The sequence below is a fragment of the Anabrus simplex genome, chromosome 1 (genome assembly GCF_040414725.1).
Source record: "Anabrus simplex isolate iqAnaSimp1 chromosome 1, ASM4041472v1, whole genome shotgun sequence".
Classification (NCBI taxonomy): domain Eukaryota; kingdom Metazoa; phylum Arthropoda; class Insecta; order Orthoptera; family Tettigoniidae; genus Anabrus; species Anabrus simplex.
Genome location: NC_090265.1, coordinates 452,156,814 through 452,180,956, shown reverse-complemented (window position 1 = coordinate 452,180,956; position 24,143 = coordinate 452,156,814). Strand labels below are relative to the sequence as shown.

Below are 24,143 nucleotides of genomic sequence, written 5' to 3'. Positions count from 1 at the left end.
GGAGGGGAAACAGCTACAGATGAACCATCAATTGAAATATCTTGGAAGTGTTATCTCTGATACTGGTTCTATAGATAAGGAAATTTCCCACAGAATTCAGGCAGGTAGCAACTTTTACAAAATAGTTGAAGACGTAATATGGAACAAGAAAATACCAACAACATGTAAGAGGGTCATATATGAAACTTATTACGTACCAATCCTGACCTATGGTTGCGAAACATGGACCATGAGAAACAAAGATGTTAGTAGAATCCAGGCAGCAGAAATGAAATTTGTCCGTAGCATGATCAGCAAAACACGGAGAGACACAGTCCGTAATGAGGAAATCCGCAAGCAGGCTCAAGTTGTAAGACTGCAGGACAAAATAACAGTGCAGTGACTGAGATGGTATGGACATATGCGACGCATGGGTGATAACAGATTACCAAAAAAAAATGTACGATCTAAAACTTGAAGACAAAAGACCAAGAGGGCGACCAAGACTCAGGTACAGGGGCATGGTGAAGATTGACATTCAACAGAGAGGACATACTTTGGAAAGCATTGAAGAAGGAGAGAGGTTCAGGGACCGCAACTGGTGGAGAAGCCTCGTTTGCCGACCCATCGCTTAAGATGGAACGACGTGGGATATGTATGTATGTATGTATGTATGTATGTATTGAAGGCACCAAGTTCCTTTACTTCAAAAATCAAAAACAAACAAATAAAAAGACCTACGGCACAAAAACTTTTACAACAACCATCACCTAATATTTTCATTTCATCATGATTTCTAATGAAAAACTTTTAAACAAGCACTGTACTGTATACAAATGTGTCTATTGTTTTAAGATTATTAACTTTAAAAAAAAAACTGAGGATCACCCTATGTTTGTGTTGAAACATGTCTAATTGAAATCTCATCTTAACTAGATGTATATTATGTATTGAGCACGAGGGTAATTAAATACAATTTGGGTTCGACCTTAACCCTTCAACCTAATGCACTTTTGGTGAGTTTCGATGTGGAGTCCTTGTCAACTAAAGTGCTGATTGACTCGGTCATGTCTCTCATTGAACACCTGTTCCTTGAGGACATTACCAAGCTATTTTACCACTGCATGACTTCCATCTATTTCTTGTGGGGTGGGAAATTTTACGAACAGACGGACGGAGTGGCTATAGGAAGTCCACTTTCGCCTGTAGTGGCTAATTTCTTTATTTAGCATTTTGAGGAGGAGGCTATTGCTTCGGCACCTGTCAAACCTATGATATGGTGGAGGTATGTTGATGATGCATTTGTGGTCAATTTCTGAACCACCTAAATCAACAACATCCTTCAATTAAATTCACTATGGAGATGGAGTTGGACGGATGCCTTCCTTTTTTGGATGTTCTAGTAAGAAAGAAACCGGATGGCTCCTTAGGGCATTCTGCCTATTGTAAGCCTACCCACACAAATCGCTATCTTCATGCAGATTCTCACCTCCATCCAGCACAAAAACACGGTATTCTCACAACACTCGCCAAGAGGGCGAGACAAATTTGTGAGCCATCAAATATCCAGGTGGAGATGGATACGCTCAAAGTCACGCTCAACGGTAATGGTTACAGCGATTTGCAGATTGATAGAGCCCTCCATCTCAGAGAAACGACCAAGCAAAGCTCACAGAAGAAAGAAGTGAAGGGAACTGCCTACTTGCCTTACATTCACAACACCACAGATCGAATTGCTAATATAAAAACCGTGTTTGGCACCGCCACTAAAATTGCTAACAGTCTGATTAAAACCAAGGACAAATTGTCCCCACTTTTACATCCTGGGGTATACGAAATTCCCTGTACTTGCAGTAAGGTATACATCGGCCAAACATGTCGGTCCATTGGTAGCCGTATCAAGGAATATGAACGCAATATTCGTCTCAAGCAGCCAGACAAATCGGAATAGCTGAGCACGCTCTATCGTCGGGTCATGATGTCATGTTCCAAGATGCTCGAGTTCTTACCCACACTAGACACTACAGGTCCAGGATTATACGGGAAGCTGTGGAAATACGTAGAAATCCTAACAATTTCAACAGGGACTCTGGCTATCAATTAATTAAGTAATAACTAGTTACCAGCCATTAAGGATTTACGTAGGTAATTCCCTTCCCTGTCCCTTCACTATTGTTATTTCATCTCAGTGTTTTCCAAATTCGTATGTTCCAGATATTTCATTCCAGGTGGTGGTGGTGGTGATTATTGTCTTAAGAGGAAGTACAACTAGGCAACCATCCTCTATATAACACTAATCCGAGGGAAAATTTGGAAAGGGTCTGACTAATAGCGTCAGGGTAGAAAAAGAACAAGAGTTGACCAAGAGAGGCTGGAAAGGATAGATGAAAGTGAGGAGCCTGGCACAAGTAAGTGGAAGCAATGCCAGGACTCAGCTAAAGGCCCCGTGGTCGCCAACCCACGCTCCAAAGTTCAGAGCCCCTGGGGCCCCTTTTAGTCGCCTCCTACGACAGGCAGGGGATACCGTGGGTGTTATTTTACTGCCCCCACCCACAGGGGGATTTCATTCCAGGCTTCTGTCAATGTCCTAAACCTGACAGTGTTATACGTTACGTACACATGTTATGTGACCCTCGTAGACTGATTCTGATGGTTCGGTCAGCTTCCGTTACGAACGCTTGCGCTGTGCCACGTTCGGGGAGCCATCTAGTGACGAATGAATGTACCATTTCCACTTCTATTATAACGTCTAAATTTCAAAAAGTCATTGTTTAAGAAGCCTTTCTCGTGGAGAGTCGGGATTTTCTTCTGATGATGCAGAGCACAGTTCTCTGCGAAACGTAAAGAATTTCACCTTATTTTCTTGACACGGCATAAGCCCAAAAGCCTATACAGTTTCATGTCTATAAGTACGGGCCGTGAAACCATCAACGGCAACATTAAAAACCTCTATGGTGAGGATACTTTTAAGAAGGCTTCAAAATTCAGCAAATTAAAGAGAAAGAAGTCTATTCTTCTTTCTTATTTGTGCTTTCTACTGAGATGCAGGGACCATAACATTGTTCCCAACTGTGTGAAGCTGAAGCACATGCTAAATACACCAAAGGCCAGGAGAATATGTCAATGCGCTGGCAAGGCTCTTGTGATCGAGAGAGTGCATTACACTTGTAGGGAACTGGACTCAGTCTCCCGAGAATTTCGATCACATTACTGCTATACAGGCTGAACGAAAATTCAATCAGCTGTCATTCAGACGGAAACTAGCTCAGAAACAGGTGGTCTCTTACACAAACCCGGATGCTAGTAAAACTGTTGTCAATCTTTCCAAGAAATCCTTGTACGAGAACCAACCGGCAGTTCTAGCTGGGGGTCTTAGTTTCGCTGTCGCTCCCTCTAAAATTCCCACTGAGGAGTTAATTACTTCCGTTGAGGCAGCCATCCACAAACTACCTACAGATGAGGCTGAGGAGTTAAGACAGAAATGTGTGAGACTCATAAGGTCCGCTGTTGTACCCACACCCAATTTAACAAGAGGCGAAAGGAGAGCTCTGAAGGAACTTAGAGATGATTCTGAACTGACCATTCTCTCAGCTGATAAGGGTAATGCGACAGTGGTTATGGACACTAACGAGTATAAGAATAAGGTCTCAGCTATACTGTCAGAGCCAGTTTACAGACTGAGCTCACGTGACCCCACCACTCGTGTGTCCAACGCCACCATGAAGGTCTTAAGGCAATCTTCATTTCCAAAAGAGGAGGCTAAACATCTGTTCCCGGGGGATGCAGTTCCACCTAGATTATATAGACTGCCTGAAGGGGCCCATAGACATGCATTATTGTTGCGCAAAATTGATTGTACAATATATTGTTAGTTGCCCACAGACATACAATATTATTGCACAACAATCGGGTTTCTGCAATAAATAGAATCATGTGGAGGTAATACTGCTGGTTGTGCAATATATTGTGCAAAAGCGGTCATAGACGTACAATATGCGTGGCAATACATAGTCAGTCCATGCCGGTATTTTGTTTGGTGAACACTCATTTCTGTATCACGAAGTTGCTTCACTTCCTTCCGCAAGTTTGTAGGCAGAGAACTGATTTTAAAAAAAACTTCTTGCTTGTCGGCGTTCGAGTATTTTTCGCGTTATTTCTCAATAAGCACCTCGTTCTGTTCGCCTTTTTAAATTTGCGATTACTCTAATCTTTGCTCTTAATGTCCCATAGAGCCAGAATAAACTTTTTCACCACCTGTTTGTCTGCCATCACGATACGTTCTCCCCCACATATTGATACCAACTGGCGGGAGGACGTAATATTGCACAATATTGCCAACACATGGCACGGTATTTTGTGATTTGTACAATATATTTCAAACTTTTTTGATTTCGTTCAATATATTGCACAAACCCCAATATTGCGCAATAGTATTCCACGTCTACAGGCCCCTTAAGATCCACAAAAAAGATGTTCCCCTCAGACCTATTGTTAGTGCGATAGGTTCTCCTACGTATGCTGTGGCTAAATACCTAGGCAAATTGCTTCAGCCACACATAGGACGAACTGAATCATACGTCAGGGACTCTCGATATTTTGTCACCAAGCTCGATAGCTGCAGTCGCTTAAGTGCGGCCGGTATCCAGTATTCGGGAGATAGTAGGTTCGAACCCCACTGTCGGCAGCCCTGAAAATGGTTTTCCGTGGTTTCCCATTTTCACACCAGGCAAATGCTGGGGCTGTACCTTAATTAAGGCCACGGCCGCTTCCCTCCCACTCCTAGCCCTTCCCTGTCCCATCGTCGCCATAAGACCTATCTGTGTCGGTGCGACGTAAAGCAAGTAGCAAAAAACTATATTTTGTCAACAAGCTGTCAACCATAACCCTTCTACCGAATGCACTTTTGGTGAGTTTCGATGTGGAGTCCTTGTTCACTAAAGTGCCGATTGACTCGGTCATGTCTCTCATTGAACACCTGTTCCCTGACGACATTACTAAGCTATTTTACCACTGCATGACTTCCATCTATTTCTTGTGGAGTGGGAATTTTTACGAACAGATGGACGGAGTGACTATGGGAAGTCCACTTTCGCTCGTAGTGGCTAATTTCTTTATGGAGCCTTTTGAGGAGGAGGCTATTGCATTGGCGCCCGTCAAATCTATGATATGGTGGAGGTATGTTGATGATGCATTTGTGGTCCAGACAGAAGGTCCTGAGAAACTTCATCTATTTCTAAATCACCTAAATCAGCAACATCCTTCAATTATTCACTATGGAGATGGAGTCGGACGGATGCCGTCCTTTCTTTGGATGTTCTAGTAAGAAAGAAACTGGATGGCTCCTTAGGACCGCTATCTTCATGCAGATTCTCACCACCATCCAAAACAAAAACAAGGCATTCTCATGACACTCGCCAAGAGGGCGAGAAAATTTGTGAGCCACCAAATATCCAGGTGGAGATGGACACGCTCAAAGTCATGTTTAAGGGTAATGGTTACAGCGATTTGCAGATTGATAGAGCCCTGCATTTCAGAGAAATGACCAAGCAAAGCTCACAGAAGAAAGAAGTGAAGGGAACTGCCTACTAGCTTTACATTCACAGCACAGATCGAATTGCTAAGGTCCTCCGCAAACACAATATAAAAACCGTGTTTTGCACCGCCACTAAAATTGCTCACAGTCTGAGTAAAACCAAGGACAAATTGTCCCCACCTTTACATCCTGGGGTATACGAAATTCCCTGCACTTGCAGTAAGGTATACATCGGCCAAACATGCCGGTCCATTGGTAACCGTATCAAGGAACATGAACGTAATATTCGTCTCAACCAGCCAGACAAATCGGCAATAGCTGAGCACGCTCTATCGTCGGGTCATGATGTCATGTTCCAAGATGCTCGAGTTCTTACCCACACTAGACACTACAGGTCCAGGATTATACGGGAAGCTGTGGAAATACGTAGAAATCCTAACAATTTCAACAGGGACTCTGGCTATCAATTAAGTAATACCTGGTTGCCAGCCATTAAGGATTTACGTAGGTAATTCCCTTTCCCTGTCCCTTCACTATTGTTATTTCGTCTCAGTGTTCTCCAGATTTGTACGTTCCTCATCGCCAGATGTTTACTTCCAGGCTTGTGTCAATATCATACACCTGTCACTGTCATATGTTACGTACACATGTTATGTGACCCTCTTAGACTGATTCTGATGGTTCGGTCAGCTTCTGTTTCGAACGCTAGCGCTGTGCCACATCCGGGGAGCCATCTGGTGACGAATGAATGTACCATTTCCACTTCTATTATAACGTCTAAATTTCAAAAAGTCATTGTTTAAGAAGCCTTTCTCGTGGACAGTCGGGAGTTTCTTCTGATAATGCAGAGCACAGTTCTCTGCAAAACGTAATGAATTTCACCTTATTTTCTTGACACGGCATAAGCCCAAAAGCCTATACAGTATCATGTCTATAAGTACGGGCCGTGAAAGCATCAATGGCAACATTAAATACACTTTGACAATTTGTAAAAAGTTCAACCGTCAGTATGGGTCAAACATGATATTTATAGTCTGTAAAAGCCTACAATATCGAATGCTCATTAAACTGATCAAAAATAACATTATATTGACCATTCTTGTGGTGTGATTTGTCTCTTCTTCTGACACTCATCTCCAATAGATGGGATCGCTGCTGCAGTCCTACTAAAATACCATGACTGAATATTGGCGGAAAGTGGCTTGGGAGTTAGATAACATTGCACATGCTATGGGATTGTCCTGTCAACGATGGGTACTACAGCTAATCATAATATATGAACAAACAGCATAGTTTAAAAAAAAAATCCAGTTTCTTTCCTCCTTTTCATGGGTGTGAGATCTTTTGCAGGCACCGGACTACATTAACAACTTGCTGCACAACAATTTTCTTTTAACCATTCTTTGATGAAATATTCAGCACCAAAATCTTATGTAGAGATTTAACTAATGATATTATCAAACTAGCTGTTGTTTTCAGAAGTAGTGAATTTCTGAACAATGAAGTAATTATGTTCGTTGCAAGAAATAATCGCTCTGCAGTTGACAAGAGTGTTTACAATTGCTGTAAGTGGTTTTTTGTCATCAGGAAAATCTTCACTCCCTCCACTCTTTTAATATTCACGGCATGGAATTCGTATATTGAAGTTGTACTGCACATGTTCAGTATTTTATGAAGTAAAATAATGTGGAAGGAGTACTACACAAAATAAATTGCCTGCATCAATCTTAAAGGAATTGTGTTCAAAGAGAACCAATATCTGAACTAACTTTATGTAATAGAAGTAGAGGAATTGCCAACTGATTTCATTTATGTAATTGATTTCAACCAACACTGTTGATATATGCAGTACTCTTTCTCATATTTATTACAAAAGCAACCAGATACTTTAAGAAACTGTAAGATACAAAAACTGTACAATAGAATCTTTCTGAATAAACAGACCATTTGGTTTCTGAAATCATGTATCAAAATTAACTTTCTTCCTAAACATGTATCATTCTTATTGAGAGTTATTTTCATTATGATATTTACTTTTCTTTAATGGACAACAAATATTCATATTGCTAGTATGTTTATCTGCATGTTTGCAACATATTGTCAGATTACTCTCTTTTGTGGTTTTTTTTTTTTACAAGTTGCTTTACGTTGCACCTACACAGATAGGTCTTATGGCAACGATGGGGCAGGGAAGGGCTAGGAGTAGGAAGGACGTTGCCGTGGCCTTAATTAAGGTACAGCCCGAGCATTTGCCTGGTGTGAAACCATGGAAAACCATCTCCAGGGCTGCTGACAGTGGGGTTTGAACCCACTATCTCCTGAATACTGGATACTGGCTGCACCTAAGCGACTGTAGCTATGGAGCTCGCTTTTTGTGGAATTGGATTAAATACAGTGCTGAGGTTGGCAAATTCTCCTTGCACGGTCGGCTACCGTCTTAATCACTCCGTATTTTTGTCGAGGGTGGTGGTTGTACCTCTTTTGAGGATGGCGGTTTGCGTGGGTCGTCTTGCGGTACACTGTGTGTCCCAAGTTAAAATCGGCTGTCTTCATTACCAGAACATCAAAGAAAGGGAGTTTTCCTTCGTTTTCTGTCTCCATCTTCCATTCTCAGTTCAATACGGACAAAAATGAAATTCTTAGATTTAAATCCATCTTTCATTGATTTTGAGAAGGCCGTTGACTCTGTAAATACAAGAGTTATGTGGCAAACACTTGAAGAATATGGTATACCACAAAAGCTTCTGAATATTATAAAGGATATGTACGAGGGTTATAAGTGTCAGGTTCTGCATATGGGAGATCTTACTGAACTAATAGATGTGACCTCGGGAGTTCGACAGGGCTGTAGTCTTTCTCCGACCCTTTTCCTATTTGTGTTGGATAGTGTGCTCAGGAGAGTGTATCGAGGTCGGAAAAGGGGGATTCAGTGGGGCTTAAAGGTAGGTTAGAAGACCTTGTTTTTGCAGATGACCTGCCTACTGGCTCAACGGTTCAGAGATATGGAAGAGAAGATTAAGCGGTTGAACGAGGAGGCAGAGGATGCTGGACTTAATAAATATTAATAAGACCAAGGAGATGAGGGTCAGTTCCAAGATTGATGATAAATTGTCTTTAGATGATAAAGAGGCAGAACAAGTAGACTCCTTCATATATCTTGGGAGTATGGTTACTACGACTGGAGGAGCAGAAGAAGACATTAAGAGTTGTATCAGGAAAGCGAATGGTGCTTTTGTTCAATTGTATCCTATATGGAGAAACAAGAACATTTTTAGGAAAACTAAGTTACGACTTTTTAACACAAATGTTAAGTCCGTTCTGCTTTACAGCTGTGAAACGTGGAAAGTTACCCAGAAGACAACTAAACAACTGCAAGTCTTCGTGAATCGCTGTCTAAGACGTATCATCAACAGAACATGGCCGGATGTTATTTCAAATGAAGATATGGGAAGAAACTAACCAGCAGCCAATTGAAATGCAGATAAGGGAGAGAAAATGGCGTTGGATAGGACATACTTTAAGGAAGGCCGCTGGAGCCATTGAAAAGACAGCGCTCGACTGGAACCCCCAAGGCGCTAGAAAGCGCGGACGTCCGAAGAAGACCCGGAAAAAAGACGATCGAAGAGGAATGTCTAACAGTGGGAAAAACTTGGAATGAAGTGAAGAGGTTAGCCAACAATATGAACAGATGGAAGTGTTTCACAGAAGCCCTATGCTCCAGGAGGAGCAACAGGAAATAAGTCAAGTCCTGTCTCTATAGTGAACTGACCGAGCTCGATAGCTGCAGTCGCTTAAGTGCGGTCAGTATCCAGTAATCGGGAGATAGTGGGTTCGAACCCCACTGTCGGCAGCCCTGAAGATGGTTTTCCGTGGTTTCCCATTTTCACACCAGGCAAATGCTGGGGTACCTTAATTAAGGCCACGGCCGCTTCCTTCCCATTCCTAGGCCTTTCCTATCCCATCGTCGCCATAAGACATATCTGTGTCGGTGCGACGTAAAGCAAATAGCAAAAAAAAAAAAAAAATATATATATATATAGTGAACTGAATATTAGTGATAAGACTATTCAGATGCTATAGAAACAGCTGTAGCTGTTCCTCTCCGTGGCTCCAGATCACAAAGGTGTCATCTATGAAGCGCAGCCACACCTTAGGTTTCAGTGGTGCAGTCTCTACTACTATTTCTTCAAAATTTTCCATAAAGAATTTTGCGATCACCAGACTCACAGGACTGCCCATTGCAACACCGTCAGTTTGTTTGTAGAAATTGGTAATGATGATGTTGTTCTGTAATAAAATTCCATCCCCCTGGAACTCGGGTTGCAGCTTTAAAATATGTAGTAACCATTATGAAAATACTTGGCTTCACAGCAAATAAAGGAAATTTGCAGTAATAATTTAAAAATTGCATAAGGATTTTGTGACCATTTTTAAATCTTGATAACCTGGAAGATGTTCTATTTGAAATATCACGCGTATAAATGTAGCTGGATTACGATACCAAGTGAAGGTATTTACTATACATGGACTTAACGTTTGAATCATGGTTTTTTTAACATCTGAATTGAGTGCTTGGCAAGTTATGAACATTCTTGCTCTCATAATTTCACTAAGCTTGACAGGGACTTCCACAATAAACTTACTTGCCACATAATATCTAATGAAATACCTCAAGTTTTTTCTCTTAACATGTGGTAATTTTCAATAAATTTTTCTTGTCTCTGTAGGTTCGCCAGAGTATTGTAAAGGTTGAGTCGGAGTCATTTCATTCCATTGAAGTTCGTGGCCCCATCTTACCACACACCATTCACAACCTCTGTGGACTTATGCGTCAATCTCAAGATGAATTTTCTGCGACCTTTGCCCATGTAGAATCAACTCGTTCATTTTCCATAGCTGTGAATCTTGCTGAATCCATAGCAGAGATGAATGGCTCCCAAGATTCAGGTAAGTTAATCTGAATTAATGTATGAGAAGAAAACTTATTTTCAAGTAGAAGATCGTTAGGTTTCTTTGTTGCTGTTTCATTGTTCGTGAGATTAGTCATATTTTTATTTTTCGTTATTCTTTATCTTATTAATGCCGACATGACAGTGATCGTACTAAATGTATATTTCTACGTATGCTATATCTTCTTTAAGATCACAAGGAACATGCAAGTAAAGCAAATCTTTTCTTCCAACTTGAAACAATTAACAATTTGCTTATCCATGTTTAGTTTGAGTATGTCCATCCTAGCACTGTACTGAACCTCTGAACATGTAATCATGCTAGGATGTGTAAAAAGGCATATTACTGTAAAAGTTTGTCAGAATAGGTTATCCATTCTTAGGATCATGTCGGTTTGTTTAACCTCTTCAGTATATCAGTTTAACCATGTAGCTGAGCACCCAGGATGACCAGATAAGTGACATGATTATTGATTACATTTAGTTTGACAATGTTATGCAATAAGTAAGATAGCATGTATAGTTTCATGGTTGAATATACCATAGCATCACGACTTAGGGCCAGTTCTACCACCTACGGGTAAAGCAGCGTGTAACTTGCTCTCCACGTAAAAAGATATTTCCGTTTGACCACTCTCAGGTAGCGCAATTATCAGTGTAAATCGTAGTTAGCCAGCGTGTAATTTATCGGCCACTTCGAGGGCCCGACAAGACTGTACCTAATGGAAAATTCTAAGTTCCCATGGAGGGAATTAGATATTTTTCACCAATCAAGCATGTCAAAAATAAATCAGATGTAAGGCTTTTCAGGCATTTGCTCTATTTGTCTTAGGTCTGACACTAGACTCATCAGAGTGGGATGTGTCAGACCCTGCCCACTGACGTTGGGGTGTATGCAGGTGAACTTATCAGAAGCCCATTATAGGAGGCACAGTCTGATAACTGCATACGGGAGATAAATCTCCACAATGGAATTATTGCCCGCCTAGCAATTCCGAATGGAAAATTCTAAGTTCCCATGGAGGGGATGTAGCCTTACATCCGATCTATTTTTGACATGCTCTGTTGGTGAAAAATATCTAATTCCCTCCATGGGAACTTAGAATTTTCCATTCAGAATTGCTAGGCGGGCAATAATTCCATTGTGGCCGTATGCAGTTATCAGACTGTGCCTCTTATAATGGGCTTCTGCTAAGTTCGCCTGCATACACCCCAGCGACAGTGGTTAGGGTCTGACACATCCCACTCTGATGAGTCTAGTGTCAGACCTAAGATGAAACACTGGTTAATAGAGCAAACGCCTGAAAAGCCTTACATCTGATCTATTTAAGACTGTACCTGCTGGGCAAGTTTTGAGAGCTGAACATTATTAGCTGTATTTCTGGTGACAGATGGACGAAGCTAGTGTTAGAATGGAGTCCAAGAGATCATCAAAGGCCTAGAGGAAGACCGCCAGACAGATGGGACAAAGACCTGCTACCTGGCAGAGAACTGCTCGAGACCGTTCTACCTGGAGAGTTCTGCTAAAGACGTACCCAAGTTCACAACTAAAGAGGCCACATCATGTATTGATAGAATTGACTGATGATGATGATATTGATAAAAGCATGATACCGCAACAGTAATCGATATTGTATTGCAGGATTTTGAACATTAATTCTGCCCTTGAGTTGCAATGGTCACACCAGCCTCTTGCATCGACAGCGTCGGGGACACATTTTATACATCAAGCTTTCATAAAGAAACTCTACAAGGATATAAAATCAAAACCTATTTGGAAATCATCTCAAATGGGCTTTAATTTTCTAATTTTAACTTTTCAGTTTTCAGACACCAGGTATAATTTAATATATGTATCTCAATTACCCCAAGCATTCTCGTAGCGTAATGGCTAATGTGCTTGCTTTGTAATATGATGTATGCAGGTTCGAGTCTTCATCATGCCGAATATTTTTTATTTTCATTATTAGTGTTGTATTCATCTGTATGCCTCTTTTCATTCGTTTTTGTTAATATATTTCATTGAAATGTTTAATCACAATACCTATTATGCCTAATAGGAAAATGCTTTATATGTGTGCTACTTATAGAAAGTGATGTTATGATTGATTCCAATCTTCGTTACAGTAGTAAAGCATATAGCATATAGCATATAGGACTGTTGCCCAGGTAGCAGATTCCCTATCAGTTGTTTACCTAGTCTTCTCTTCTCGTAAATGACTTCAAAGAAACTGGAAACTATTCCATTCCCAAGTTCCTCTTCCTATGAATGGCTATTAACCCATATCTGCCCAAATTATTTTTCTGTGGAATATTGCGATATATTTCGTAAGTACAGTACAGATGTTTGTAACCTAAATGAAAGGCTTATGATGATTTTAGGTTTCATTAACATATTTTCGCGGAGATTTACCGTGTCGACATATGTCGACAGTGAGCATGAACGGGTAGGGTAAGAGACATGCTCAAAAAAAGGAACTTTTCTTTGCATTTTAAGCTTATATGAATGTAATAATTAATCAGTTAGTGAATATTAGTCACATATGTGTTGAATAAGCAGAAAATATTTAAAAAACATGATTCAAACATAAATGAGGAACAGTTTCATCTCAGTTTAGAATGCATACTGTTTCAAAACAAAAGGACAATATTCGTATGTTTATAGTACTTGTTATACACACAATACCAAATTTTGAGCAAGTATGATCACTCTGAAAATAGCAAAAGAGGAAAACTACGAGTAGAATTTCAAAACAGTTTAGTTTGCGTTTTGAGGTCACACTCTGCTTCTCTTCATCCAGTCTGGTTTAGCGTGAGTGAAATGACTCGAAGCAAAGGACGTGGCGGCCAACGTTACATTTTTGCACTGTTTCCTGGCAGCTTTACCACAGTGACCGTACCGCACTTGCTTCCCTCTTGTTTCGAGGTAGTGGGATACCCCATCGGAATGCACTTCTGGCAACACGCGTGAAGATACTTTCGTACTCGGTCTTCATGTGTTAGGACGCGTAGCGGCACGAGATAGGATATATATCCTAACGATGTAGCGTGGAAGCTGAGAAGGTCTAAATTGGGGTCAAACGGTAAAGTTGCCATGCATTATCCATGGAGACGTTCAGAAGGAACACAATTAGAGGCCAGTACCATTTCTTGTTTCTGATGCTGATGCGGTAACAAGATACATTTTGATCCAATTGATCGACACTCCCCATGTGCATATTATGCAGAATTATACATGCTGGCTGAATTACTGTTATGTATTTCGTTTCAGCATTACCATCGTACCATTTTCACTTATTTTTGTACACACTAGTTCAGCATCAGCCCGGAGTTGATTACCAGAGAGTCTGTAAATATCTCCACAAGACTCGTCATCATCACTATCCCCGTCACTATGGAAAGCATTTTCAGGTTGTTCTATGTATATATTAGCATCTAGGATGTTTTGTGATTCCTCTAGGATGATTACGATCTGCTCGACGGTCACTCTGAGAAGAATAAATGAAAATTGTATATCAGTACTGAGGCAGTCCCATTCGCGCCCACTGTCGACATATGTCGACGTGGAAATTTTTTGCTCTGCTAGACAAAAGCAACTATAAATCAGCCATAAATGAATTCAAAACCTGTTAAAGGCATGTTTCATTATTACGTTTACCACAATAGTCCTATCTTACTTTCAACTGTATCGATTTATATATGTGGTATATTTGTGATGGCAAAACAGCCCTATCAATACAATGCCAATAAACCCACAAAAGCCGTCAGCCGCATGTCTGTATGTACATATCTAGTCAGTGCGGTCCGAACATCGTTCGTCTGTCCCAGGTCTCCTCGCTGCCACACTGTAGTGGTGGTAGGGGAAGGAGCGCTGGTCTGACTGCCCAGTGCTCCCCGAGCGCGGGCACACTCTCAGAGCGCAATTACTGAATGGCCCTAATCTAATGTAAAGGCAGTCCTTCCTTCCTTTCATGATTCCCTCTTGTCTTATTCTTCAAGTGATCGTTCCTTTAAGATTTTTTCTCATTTTTTATAATCATGTTCACATTTTCCCTTGTTGGTATGACCACACAGTTTTACATCTTAAGACAATCACGATAAAACTATCAGGAGTTAATATGATTACACAATTTCGATGTTAACAATGTTTGGCATTGATGTGGACTAAGCAACAAAAGTCTAAATTCATTATTCTGTTATCATAGTTGGTACGGTAAAGCTGTATAAGACATAAATGATTGGAACTTGTATTCTCTATAACTTTTGTTACGGTATGTAATACAGTAACATAGGTATTTAAAAATTTACATTTTAGGTACCTTCCCCTAAACTATCAATTCATCCAGCATGAATAAAAATTATTTATAACATAGACTGTAGCACCTTATTCCCAGACTTTACATACCGATTTTCATTAAATTCCGTTCACCCATTTTCTGATGGTTTGGCGTTGATATGGACTTTGCAACAATAAAATCAAAATCTACGAATATCTCTGTTATCATAGCCGGAATGGTAAAAACGTATAAGACATAAATGATCGGAAATTTAATTCTATATAACTTTAGTTATGTAGTATTTATTGATAGGACCATTAATAATATTCATATTTGGGAATTAAATTTTAGGCCTTCCCCTAAACTACCATTTCATTCAGCGTAAGTAAAATTATTTATAGCCTAGATTATAGTGCATCGTTCCCTGACTTCACATACCAGTTTTCATTAAATTCTCTTCAGCCATTTTCTCGTGAGACACACGCACACACACACACACACACACACACACACACACACACACACACACACATGCACAGAATTGAGAGAAAATCAAAAGGTGCATTTCCTTGTTACTGTGAACATGACTGATACAGAAATACCATCCTTTTTAAATTCTGAGCAATGTACAGACAAAACTCTTATTATATATATAGATGTAGGTCCGATTCATCTATGTAATAAACTTGATATTTCTTATAGAGATCGGTCAATATTCCGTACTCTGCACCAGTATATGTTTTTGTCTTGATACTCAATTCTCTGATACTTTCATTCTTGAAATAAAATACTAAATTTCAAAGCATTGTGAACATAGAAATTGTGTAATTGTGTTAGCTGCTGATAGTTTTTGCAATGATTGTCTTAAGGTGTAAAACTCATGGTCATACCAACAAGGGAAAATGTGAAGATGATTATTTAAAAAATGAGAAAAAAACGTACAGGAACAATCTTTTGAAGAATAAGACAAGAGGGAGTCATGAAAGAAGGAAGAACTGCCTTTACATTAGATGCTCTACCCACTCAGAGTAGGAAAAGAACTAAATGTGAAAGCCTAAAATATCAAAAGCTCATAAAACTGATCAACAATAACATTATATTGTATTAACCCAAAGAACACCCGATTTGGAAGACACAAAGACAACATAAGTTTAATTTGCCTGGGATTTGCTGATGACCTTGCTCTCTTGTCCAACAATATTCAGGAAACCAGACAATAAGTTATATCACTACAGGAAATAGCTCAGAAAATTGGTCTTGGAATATAATTTGAAAAGACAGTAGTCATGTTAACTGACCCAGCACTCATAAACCAAATAGGAAACCAAGAAATCAAAATTGTAGATAAATTTAAATATCTGGGAGAAATCATAACATATAACCTCAACGAAAAGCTAACATTGCATTGACCAGAGCACAATATGTCACCAAGAAAATAATACCTACAACAAAAAGGGCCTGTCAATAGTAACAAAATTAAAACACTACAAAACGGTCACTCAACCAGAAATAATATATGCAAGTGAAACCCTCTTCAGAAAACTAACACTGCACATATAGACAAAATACTCAAGATAGAGAGAAGAATCATTAGAATGTGCATCAACAAATCATACAAAAAAGATGGACACTGGAGAGTAGCTTCTAATGAAACAGTCTACAAGGAAATAGAACCAGTAATGAGCACAATCAGGAAGAAACACATTTCATTTTTTGAACATCTAATCATGACACCAGAGAGTGCAACATTAAATGGATTACAGAAATCAAGGAAGATATGGATGAACTACAAATTACAGTGGAAGACTTGAGAAATGAAACAGACAAAATCAGGAAATTAATCGACAAACAAACCAGACTGCAAACTAGAATCAACAAACAGACAATAGGGAAGGTGATTTCCGATGAAGAAAGGAAGATAAAATCCAAGAGAACCAAGATGTACTGGTTGACAGGAAACAGAAAAATTCCTTGTATAAAGTTGGCTAGAATGGTCCAATGAAGGCCATAAAATGTAAATAAATAAATAAATAAATAAATAAACAGACATTTTTTTATATTAACACTTCAGTGTCTGTAAAGTATAATTGTAAGTTAAATTTTATTGTGGTATGTAGTTCTAGTTGGTAGTTAGTTCTGCATCATTCCATAAACCAAATGTTAAAAGGTATTCAATGCTATTAAAAGTAAAAATAAATGTATGATAAAACAGTAGCTTTAGTGTTTAAGATTTTGTTAAAATATACAAGCATTCTTACTCTGCTGGGGTCGAGCCTACTTCCTTTTCTGTCACATATGAGTCCTGCTGTGCTGAACGGTCTTAAAAAATACTCTTGCTGGTGGTAGACATTAATGTCATGCAAAACACTCTCTATGCTTGGTTCATATGTGTCAAGTATGACTATGACCGAACTTTGCCTCTCATAGGCGGGGCGAGCTGTGTTCATTCGACCTTGTCCCGTGATACTCACTCCTTCCCACGCTGTCTCGGTCACAGGAGAAGTGCTCGCCTCCCTCCATTCTTGTTTAGCTGTATTCTGGTAAGTTTGTCTCGCGTACCTTTATCTCTCGAAACATTACGCTTTTGTCTCAATGGTGGACTCATGACTGGGCATGAAACTGTCAACAGTTAAACTCATATTTGTTGTCTCTATACTGGGCTGGGCCTGCCTCGTACATAGTAAATATCACTCCTGTCGGAGAAAACGGTTAATGAAGTTCACGTGCAACCACGTGAATTCCTCCTGGCTAGCGTACTTGACTGCTCTATATACGGAAACTAAATACACATTATTACTGCATAAACCATATGTCCCACTATTAGCCATACCAAAGAGATTTTATATAAACTGTGCAAATTAATGTCATTGTATCACATAAAGTTTAATATAACCCTCAAAATTAATTTTAAAAGTTCTCTTTGCTCAAGGTTTTCTATCCAGGAGATATGGCTAGTGTAAGAACTCTAACTCCAAATTGGGAATGAATTGCAAACTAATTATTCATTGTTATGGTTGTTATGAATTAATAACAAGTCATTGACCTTGTCTGGGTCTGACTGACTCCTACGATTTGTTAAAAGCATTTCTGTTTCTTTCGCTGCTCGCACTGGTTGCTGGGATGCACAACGTACGTCTGGCAATTGCTGACATAGTAGGTAGACTGATTTCATGCTCCTTCCACCAGGAGAATGGGAAACCACGGAAAACCATTCTCAGGACAGCCGACAGTGTGGACCAGTCCCTCTCCGTCTCCCGAATATACAGGCGTAAAGCCATGGTAGAGCTGTGGCCACCCGTCCTCTGCTTGATTGGCCGGTCGGAGTGCAGAGCTGTCGGACCACGGATGAGCTATGGCCACTTGTAGGCCGAGACCTACTCTGCTTCCGCCAACCCTGAACTCGACCATTCCATCATCCTTTTATACCTCCCAAATCCCGCCCTTTGCTCGTTGTAAACAAGGGCTTACTCATATCTAGGTGAACCACATTGATTGCAACGTCAGTAAAGCAAGCAAGGTCATCCTCCCTAGTCAGCAAACATTGCTTCGAACATGCCCTGTTGAATGAATTGGAGCAAACTCGGGCACTTTAGCTTACATGCTCCACTCATGCACGATAGTGGTTGTATATGCAGCAAGGCACATGTTGTTCCATCTTGGTTGCCCGTCTCAAGTTCGAACAATGCACGTTTCTAGTAGACTTAAATATTTCACACCTAGTTTTCATAGTTTTGGAAACTTGGTATTTGTTTTCCAATAATCGTAAATACTTGACAGGGGTTAACAGATCATCTTTCAGGTATGTGGTGATTTCATGTTCAGAAGTTTTAAATGACAATAAATTTGTTGTGTATGAGTACCACATACCAGGCAATTTTGCTGGCTCCAAAGAATGGGTTATCAGATTTTTTTTTTTTTTTTTTTTTGCTAGGGGCTTTACGTCGCACCGACACAGATAGGTCTTATGGCGACGATGGGATAGGAAAGGCCTCGGAGTTGGAAGGAAGCGGCCGTGGCCTTAATTAAGGTACAGCCTCAGCATTTGCCTGGTGTGAAAATGGGAAACCACGGAAAACCATCTTCAGAGCTGCCGATAGTGGGATTTGAACCTACTATCTCCCGGATGCAAGCTCACAGCCGCGCGCCTCTACGCGTCATCGGAAATTAAAAATAAACCATGTTCCTTTCAGGGAGCAGTCATGAATCTGGGTAATTTTCTAGAGTAAGTTATTTGCGTGAAAAAGGTCTCTGTTCTTTCTGTGAAATAAATTCGGAAGAACGGGAGATGGGTCGACATGTGATCAAACTAATTGAAACTCATACCATGGGAGCCAGCATTGTCTCGGAGTCGTGTCTGGAGAGAAATAGTGATAACGAAAGTGACAGTTGAAGCAGGAACACCCCATCTGCATTATCTGAAAGAGAAGACATCACACCGTTGTCAGGTACAAGAGGTGTTATGGATCCGAGTTTGAGCCCCGAGTCTGATTCCTGTCCAGTGAAGCGATGCTGCAGTCACCTAACAAGTTCAAGCTATGCTTCCAGTCCACAGAAGAAAGTGAAACGTGCTGTAGGAGTTGCACCGGAGGATAGCTATACATTTATGGCTAAATCAGGAGGTGGAGAGGGTGTGGGGGAGTAAGTTTGGCTTTCGTTAACCACTGTTCACAATGACCTAGATTTTAGGCCCCTTTAAACAACAAGCATCATCGTCATCAGCAAAAGTTGTATGGTGACGGAACTACGACAGCTGTACATGTGGAAGAACCCATTAGAATCTATGTCACTATGTCCCTTGTTGAACAGAGGAAATTGATGTATAAAAAAATATTTTCTCGCTTTGCAGAAGCAAGAAGGTTGAAGCAGAATGTCTGTGACGATGACCGACGATTGTCGGCCTTGAACGTTTCAAGAGAGATATCAGTAGGACAAAGTAATTTCTGTGCATCTTCTGGTTGGTTGAGTCGCATCAAGAAAAAATGATGAATCATAAATAGAAAAATCACGAAATGTGTATCCCGTGCATATGTGCAAGAAGAGGAGGAAAAAAAAGATAAAGTCACATCGAAATTTGTGGAAGTAGCTACAGACTGACTTTTAGATTACATCACTTCTTCAATATACAATACAGATCAAAGTGGTTTTGTGCACAAACTGAAAGCGAAAAAGACACTATTGTTTGTTGGTGAGAAACATACAGAAGCAGTTGCTCAGTCAGTTAGTGCATTCACCTATTTGTACACAAATACGCCTACAATTAATGTAGCCTGTTCTTTTTTCCCAAAATTATTCATTGTACCATAGGAGGCAACTGGAACTTTTGGTCTGAGTGTTTCCAGAGAAATGTTTCATGCCAAAAACTATAATTGTAACAGCCACAAAATCAGAGAAAATGGGAAAAAATGAATTACATTTTTTTAAATAAGCCTTCTTTCCATTCCCAGAAGACAAGTGTTTGCTATTGTTAGATTCCTGGACTACTTTCAGGTATAAGTGGTAAGTGCTGCCTTGAATACATTTCTCTAGGCAACAGTATAGAAATTTTCCTGCTTCCATCCAGCACCACAGAGGTAATACAGCCCTTGGATAATATTTTCGCTGTTTAACAGATAATTTGCCAGTTTGTGAAGATTTCCGGTTCGATGTTTATCAGAGAAACAGCATATTAAAAATGCAATCCTTCATTCGTTTTTAATTTTCTTCCCCCCACCCCACCCCAGTTCAAGGACAAGATTAAAAATTCATGGTTCATAACCAGTTACAGAACGGAGAAATTTCCCGAATTCGAAATGCTAGCAAAATATTGCCTTTAAACTAGTAAGGAAAACTGTGAAGAACAATGTGTCCTTGAAGTACATGTTCATTGTGCGTGGTGCCAAAAATATTTGTGTTTTTATTATGTGATTATCACAGCTCATTCATGTTTTACAGTCGTTCCCTAACATCAAAGTGAAAAAAAAAAAAAAACCAACAAAAAAAAGACAACAAAACAACAACATTAAAGTGGCCTTGGCGGGCGGTAACCTGCCAGTTCGTTCTATCTCTCTCCAGCTCAATTGCAACTGCACTCTGCTGTGCACTGCACCAGCAGTATGCAACTGTTGTCCAGTAGCTGCGTTGCCGTACGGATTTTGAAACACAATTTTTGTTACCTTCCAATTCAAAATGGCAGCTAATTTTTTTTGTACATAGCTATTTTCTGGTCTCTTCATCCTCTCAGCAAAATTGTATAGTCGGTTTCGATATGACCTCCTCCATAGTTCCCTTGTGAGCCAGTTGCAATCCATCACTATCTCATTTAGGAGTTAATTGAAGTGTATATCTGTCTACATGGCTCATAGTTTGTTACTTCTTCCAGATATAACATTAATCATGTAGCAGTATAATGATTTAATGAATGTAGCAAGTTGAGTTATGCTCAGTTCATTGTCATTCAGAAGACTGTTATTGAAGAGAACTTTTTGCAAGTTGCTGTAGCAAGGGTACAGTGTTTTGTCAGTGAATCTAACTATATTGTACTGACTTCTCGAAAGATCAGCTTAATGATAAAGCCTGTTTTGGTGTCATCTGTGTTTTCTCTTGCTATTTTAGATGGCTGGCATAGGCTTTCCTGTATTTTGTTGCTCATTGTTGAGAATTTGTAAGATCTCTTACCACTGTGGTAGCTTTTCCTTTGCCATCTGTTCACAATTTCATGTGGATGGCATATGTAGGTAAATACTTCTGTTTCTGTCTCTTCACAAAATGTTTCAGTCTTTCACACGGAGTGGCCAACAATGGCATTTGCAGAGTCAGTGTGATGTAATAAATATGTGTGATATGTGTGATATGGTTACTTGCCTTGCCTTTATTACAATTCTTCCTTCCTTTTGTTGGAACTTTAATTTGCACCATTGATTATTTTCAAGACAAAGTCAGAGCTCATAGATATTTTGGCTTCAACATCCAACAAACTCAAGATATTTCTCCCTATTCATTTTCCACTGCAAAAGAACCATAAAGTTTTCACTGACATGTAAATTACAAACTATACTTTCAGCCCACTGTGAAACCTGAAGGTGTCTTAAAAATATATATCTCGTTTTACCTGTCACATCATACGATGACTTGCAGTCTTGAACAAACCACATCAACTTCAACTCAGTTCAGTACTTGCAGTAAACCAACATGTCTTTCTTCATGTACTTTCTATCTTCCCTTTTTTGTGTGTTTTTCTTTTAATATTAATTTTTATATATATACAGTTTCTTGACTAGGTTTTTTTGATTACTGTTTAAGTGAACAATCATATTATATGAAAGTAATACTTTGAATGAACTTGTGTTACATTTTATCATAACTTTTACACACTGATAGAATACTCATCACATGTAAAATAAGTAGAATTCTTACTCTGTGATGAAACATGTAGGACTGTTACTGAGAAATTCTCATTGGTATATGTTTATAGAGATGACATTGAGAATATTCTCTTCTTTCATTCATGATAGGTTGAATAGTGTTTTAATATCTATTGCATTATGTGGTTTCTTTAGTTGCACAGGAGCTTGTTACACAGAACAGATGTGACACAAAAATATGAATACTACTGTTTTATTTCTTCTGTGAACCTTTGTTTTTTTAATTTATTGTCTGTGTTTTAACTAATATTAGACAATTTCATCTACAGAAATAATAGTGTTTAAAATGTCAGTTGTATTTGCACATATTACTCTCAAAAAGACCTTATGAACAAAGTTGATTATTACATTCATTGATCTCCATTTCAGAAGCTTCTCCTACAAAACAGGGTGTTACAAAACCTGGTGCTCATACTCCCACTAAAACTCCTGCATGGAACGTTCTCAGCAAAGAAAATTTAAGTGATTGTGGTTTACATTCATCCTTGATTGAGACATTCTGCTGTCCTGACATGAGTCGTACCCAGGTTGTGGACAGTCTAAAGTACAACTCAGATGGCACATATACATGGTCATAATATTATAAGTTGTGGAGCATTCTTCAGGATACTGTCCTCTGTTTTACTGTGTAGAGAATAACTGTACTAGTTAATTATGGATGAAGTCTTTCTGTAAATGTAGGTGACATAATCATTAATATTAATGAAAATTTCAAATACTGTACCATATTTTCTCATATTTTCAGTTGGGCCTTACTGAGTTACCTGTCTTGCCTGTTATTACAATTCTTCCTTCCTTTTGTTGGAACATTAATTTGCAATAATAACTGTACTGGTTATTTATACAGTAGATGAAATCTTTCTTTAAATGTGGTTGACATAATCATTTATATTGATGAAAATATCAAACACTGTATTTTTTGTACCATAAGACACACTTTTTGTTACAAAATATACTGCCTAAAATAAGACTGCGTCTTATGGTCCAAAGACACTGAGTACTGTAAACCGGGGTTCCTTTGCACCATTTTCTTGCCGGAAATTTGTTTCCAGCCTGTATATAATACTTAAATTTTGAATTTTAAGATGATCTTTATTTAACACATTCTAGAAGGATGCAGGAAGGTGGTTAACCACTCATATCTTCGAAAATGAAATTCTTTTTAATTTTATAATGTATCAAAATTTGGTCCAAAGTTACCCATAGGAAGGGTTATTTTAATATATTTTTTAAAATGATGATATTTGTTCATGGCGTCAACCTCTGTAGATCATTTGCCACTACTTACTCCATATGATGTGAACCTGCACGTAATTGTAATTGCAGAAGTGTAGAGTGTTGAATGTGAGGAAAGGGACGTTAAGGACGACACGAACACCCAGTCCCCAGGCCAGGGATATTAATCATTTACAATTAAAAACCCCTGACCCGGCTGGTAATCGAACCCAGGGCCGCTGGGTGACAGGCGGACGCGTTGCCCCCTACACGGCGGGGCCGAACTAGGAAGGGGTTACTTTGCACCACTAACATTGCTACTGATTTATGGGAGATGGTGCAATGTTTCTCTCTCCAAGTGTTCATTATCAGGGTCAGGAAAATGACAACACAAGCTCAAATATTACTTTAACACGTTCCCTGCGGCAGTGAATTTTGATGACTTAATGTTATGTCGTATCGGCCCACCGGTGACCCGATGCTGCCTTTAGTTATTGGTTCGGGTCACCGGTGACCTGACGAATTTGACTTGTTTACTCCCTAGCATGAAATCCTAAACAATGCATGTGCACTTGTTGTGTGCGTTATTGTTGAGGAGACATTCCAGCGTATTTACCTGTGCAACAGTGTTCCGATTCAACAATTGTGTGAAACAGAAATGATCCCGGAAATAATTGTTAGATTCTCGTTTATTGACCTGTTTTTATGGGAATATGAGAGACCTATGTTAATTATTTTCATATTATGCTTAGTAAAAAAAGTACTATCACAAAAGAGAAAGGATATAAAT

The 24,143-nt window shown here is 39.4% G+C and overlaps 1 protein-coding gene across 1 annotated transcript in view; it reads left to right on the top strand.

The window, feature by feature from the left end:
* hd (humpty dumpty) overlaps positions 1-23,731 on the top strand; it is a 149,073-nt gene extending 125,342 nt beyond the window's left edge. The window contains exons 9-10 of the mRNA XM_067144388.2: positions 10,240-10,459; positions 22,508-23,731. Of these exons, the coding sequence (XP_067000489.1) occupies positions 10,240-10,459; positions 22,508-22,716 (429 nt within the window). The 3' untranslated portion in view covers positions 22,717-23,731. The remainder of the gene's footprint in view (positions 1-10,239; positions 10,460-22,507) is intronic.
* Positions 23,732-24,143: the final 412 nt, after the last annotated feature.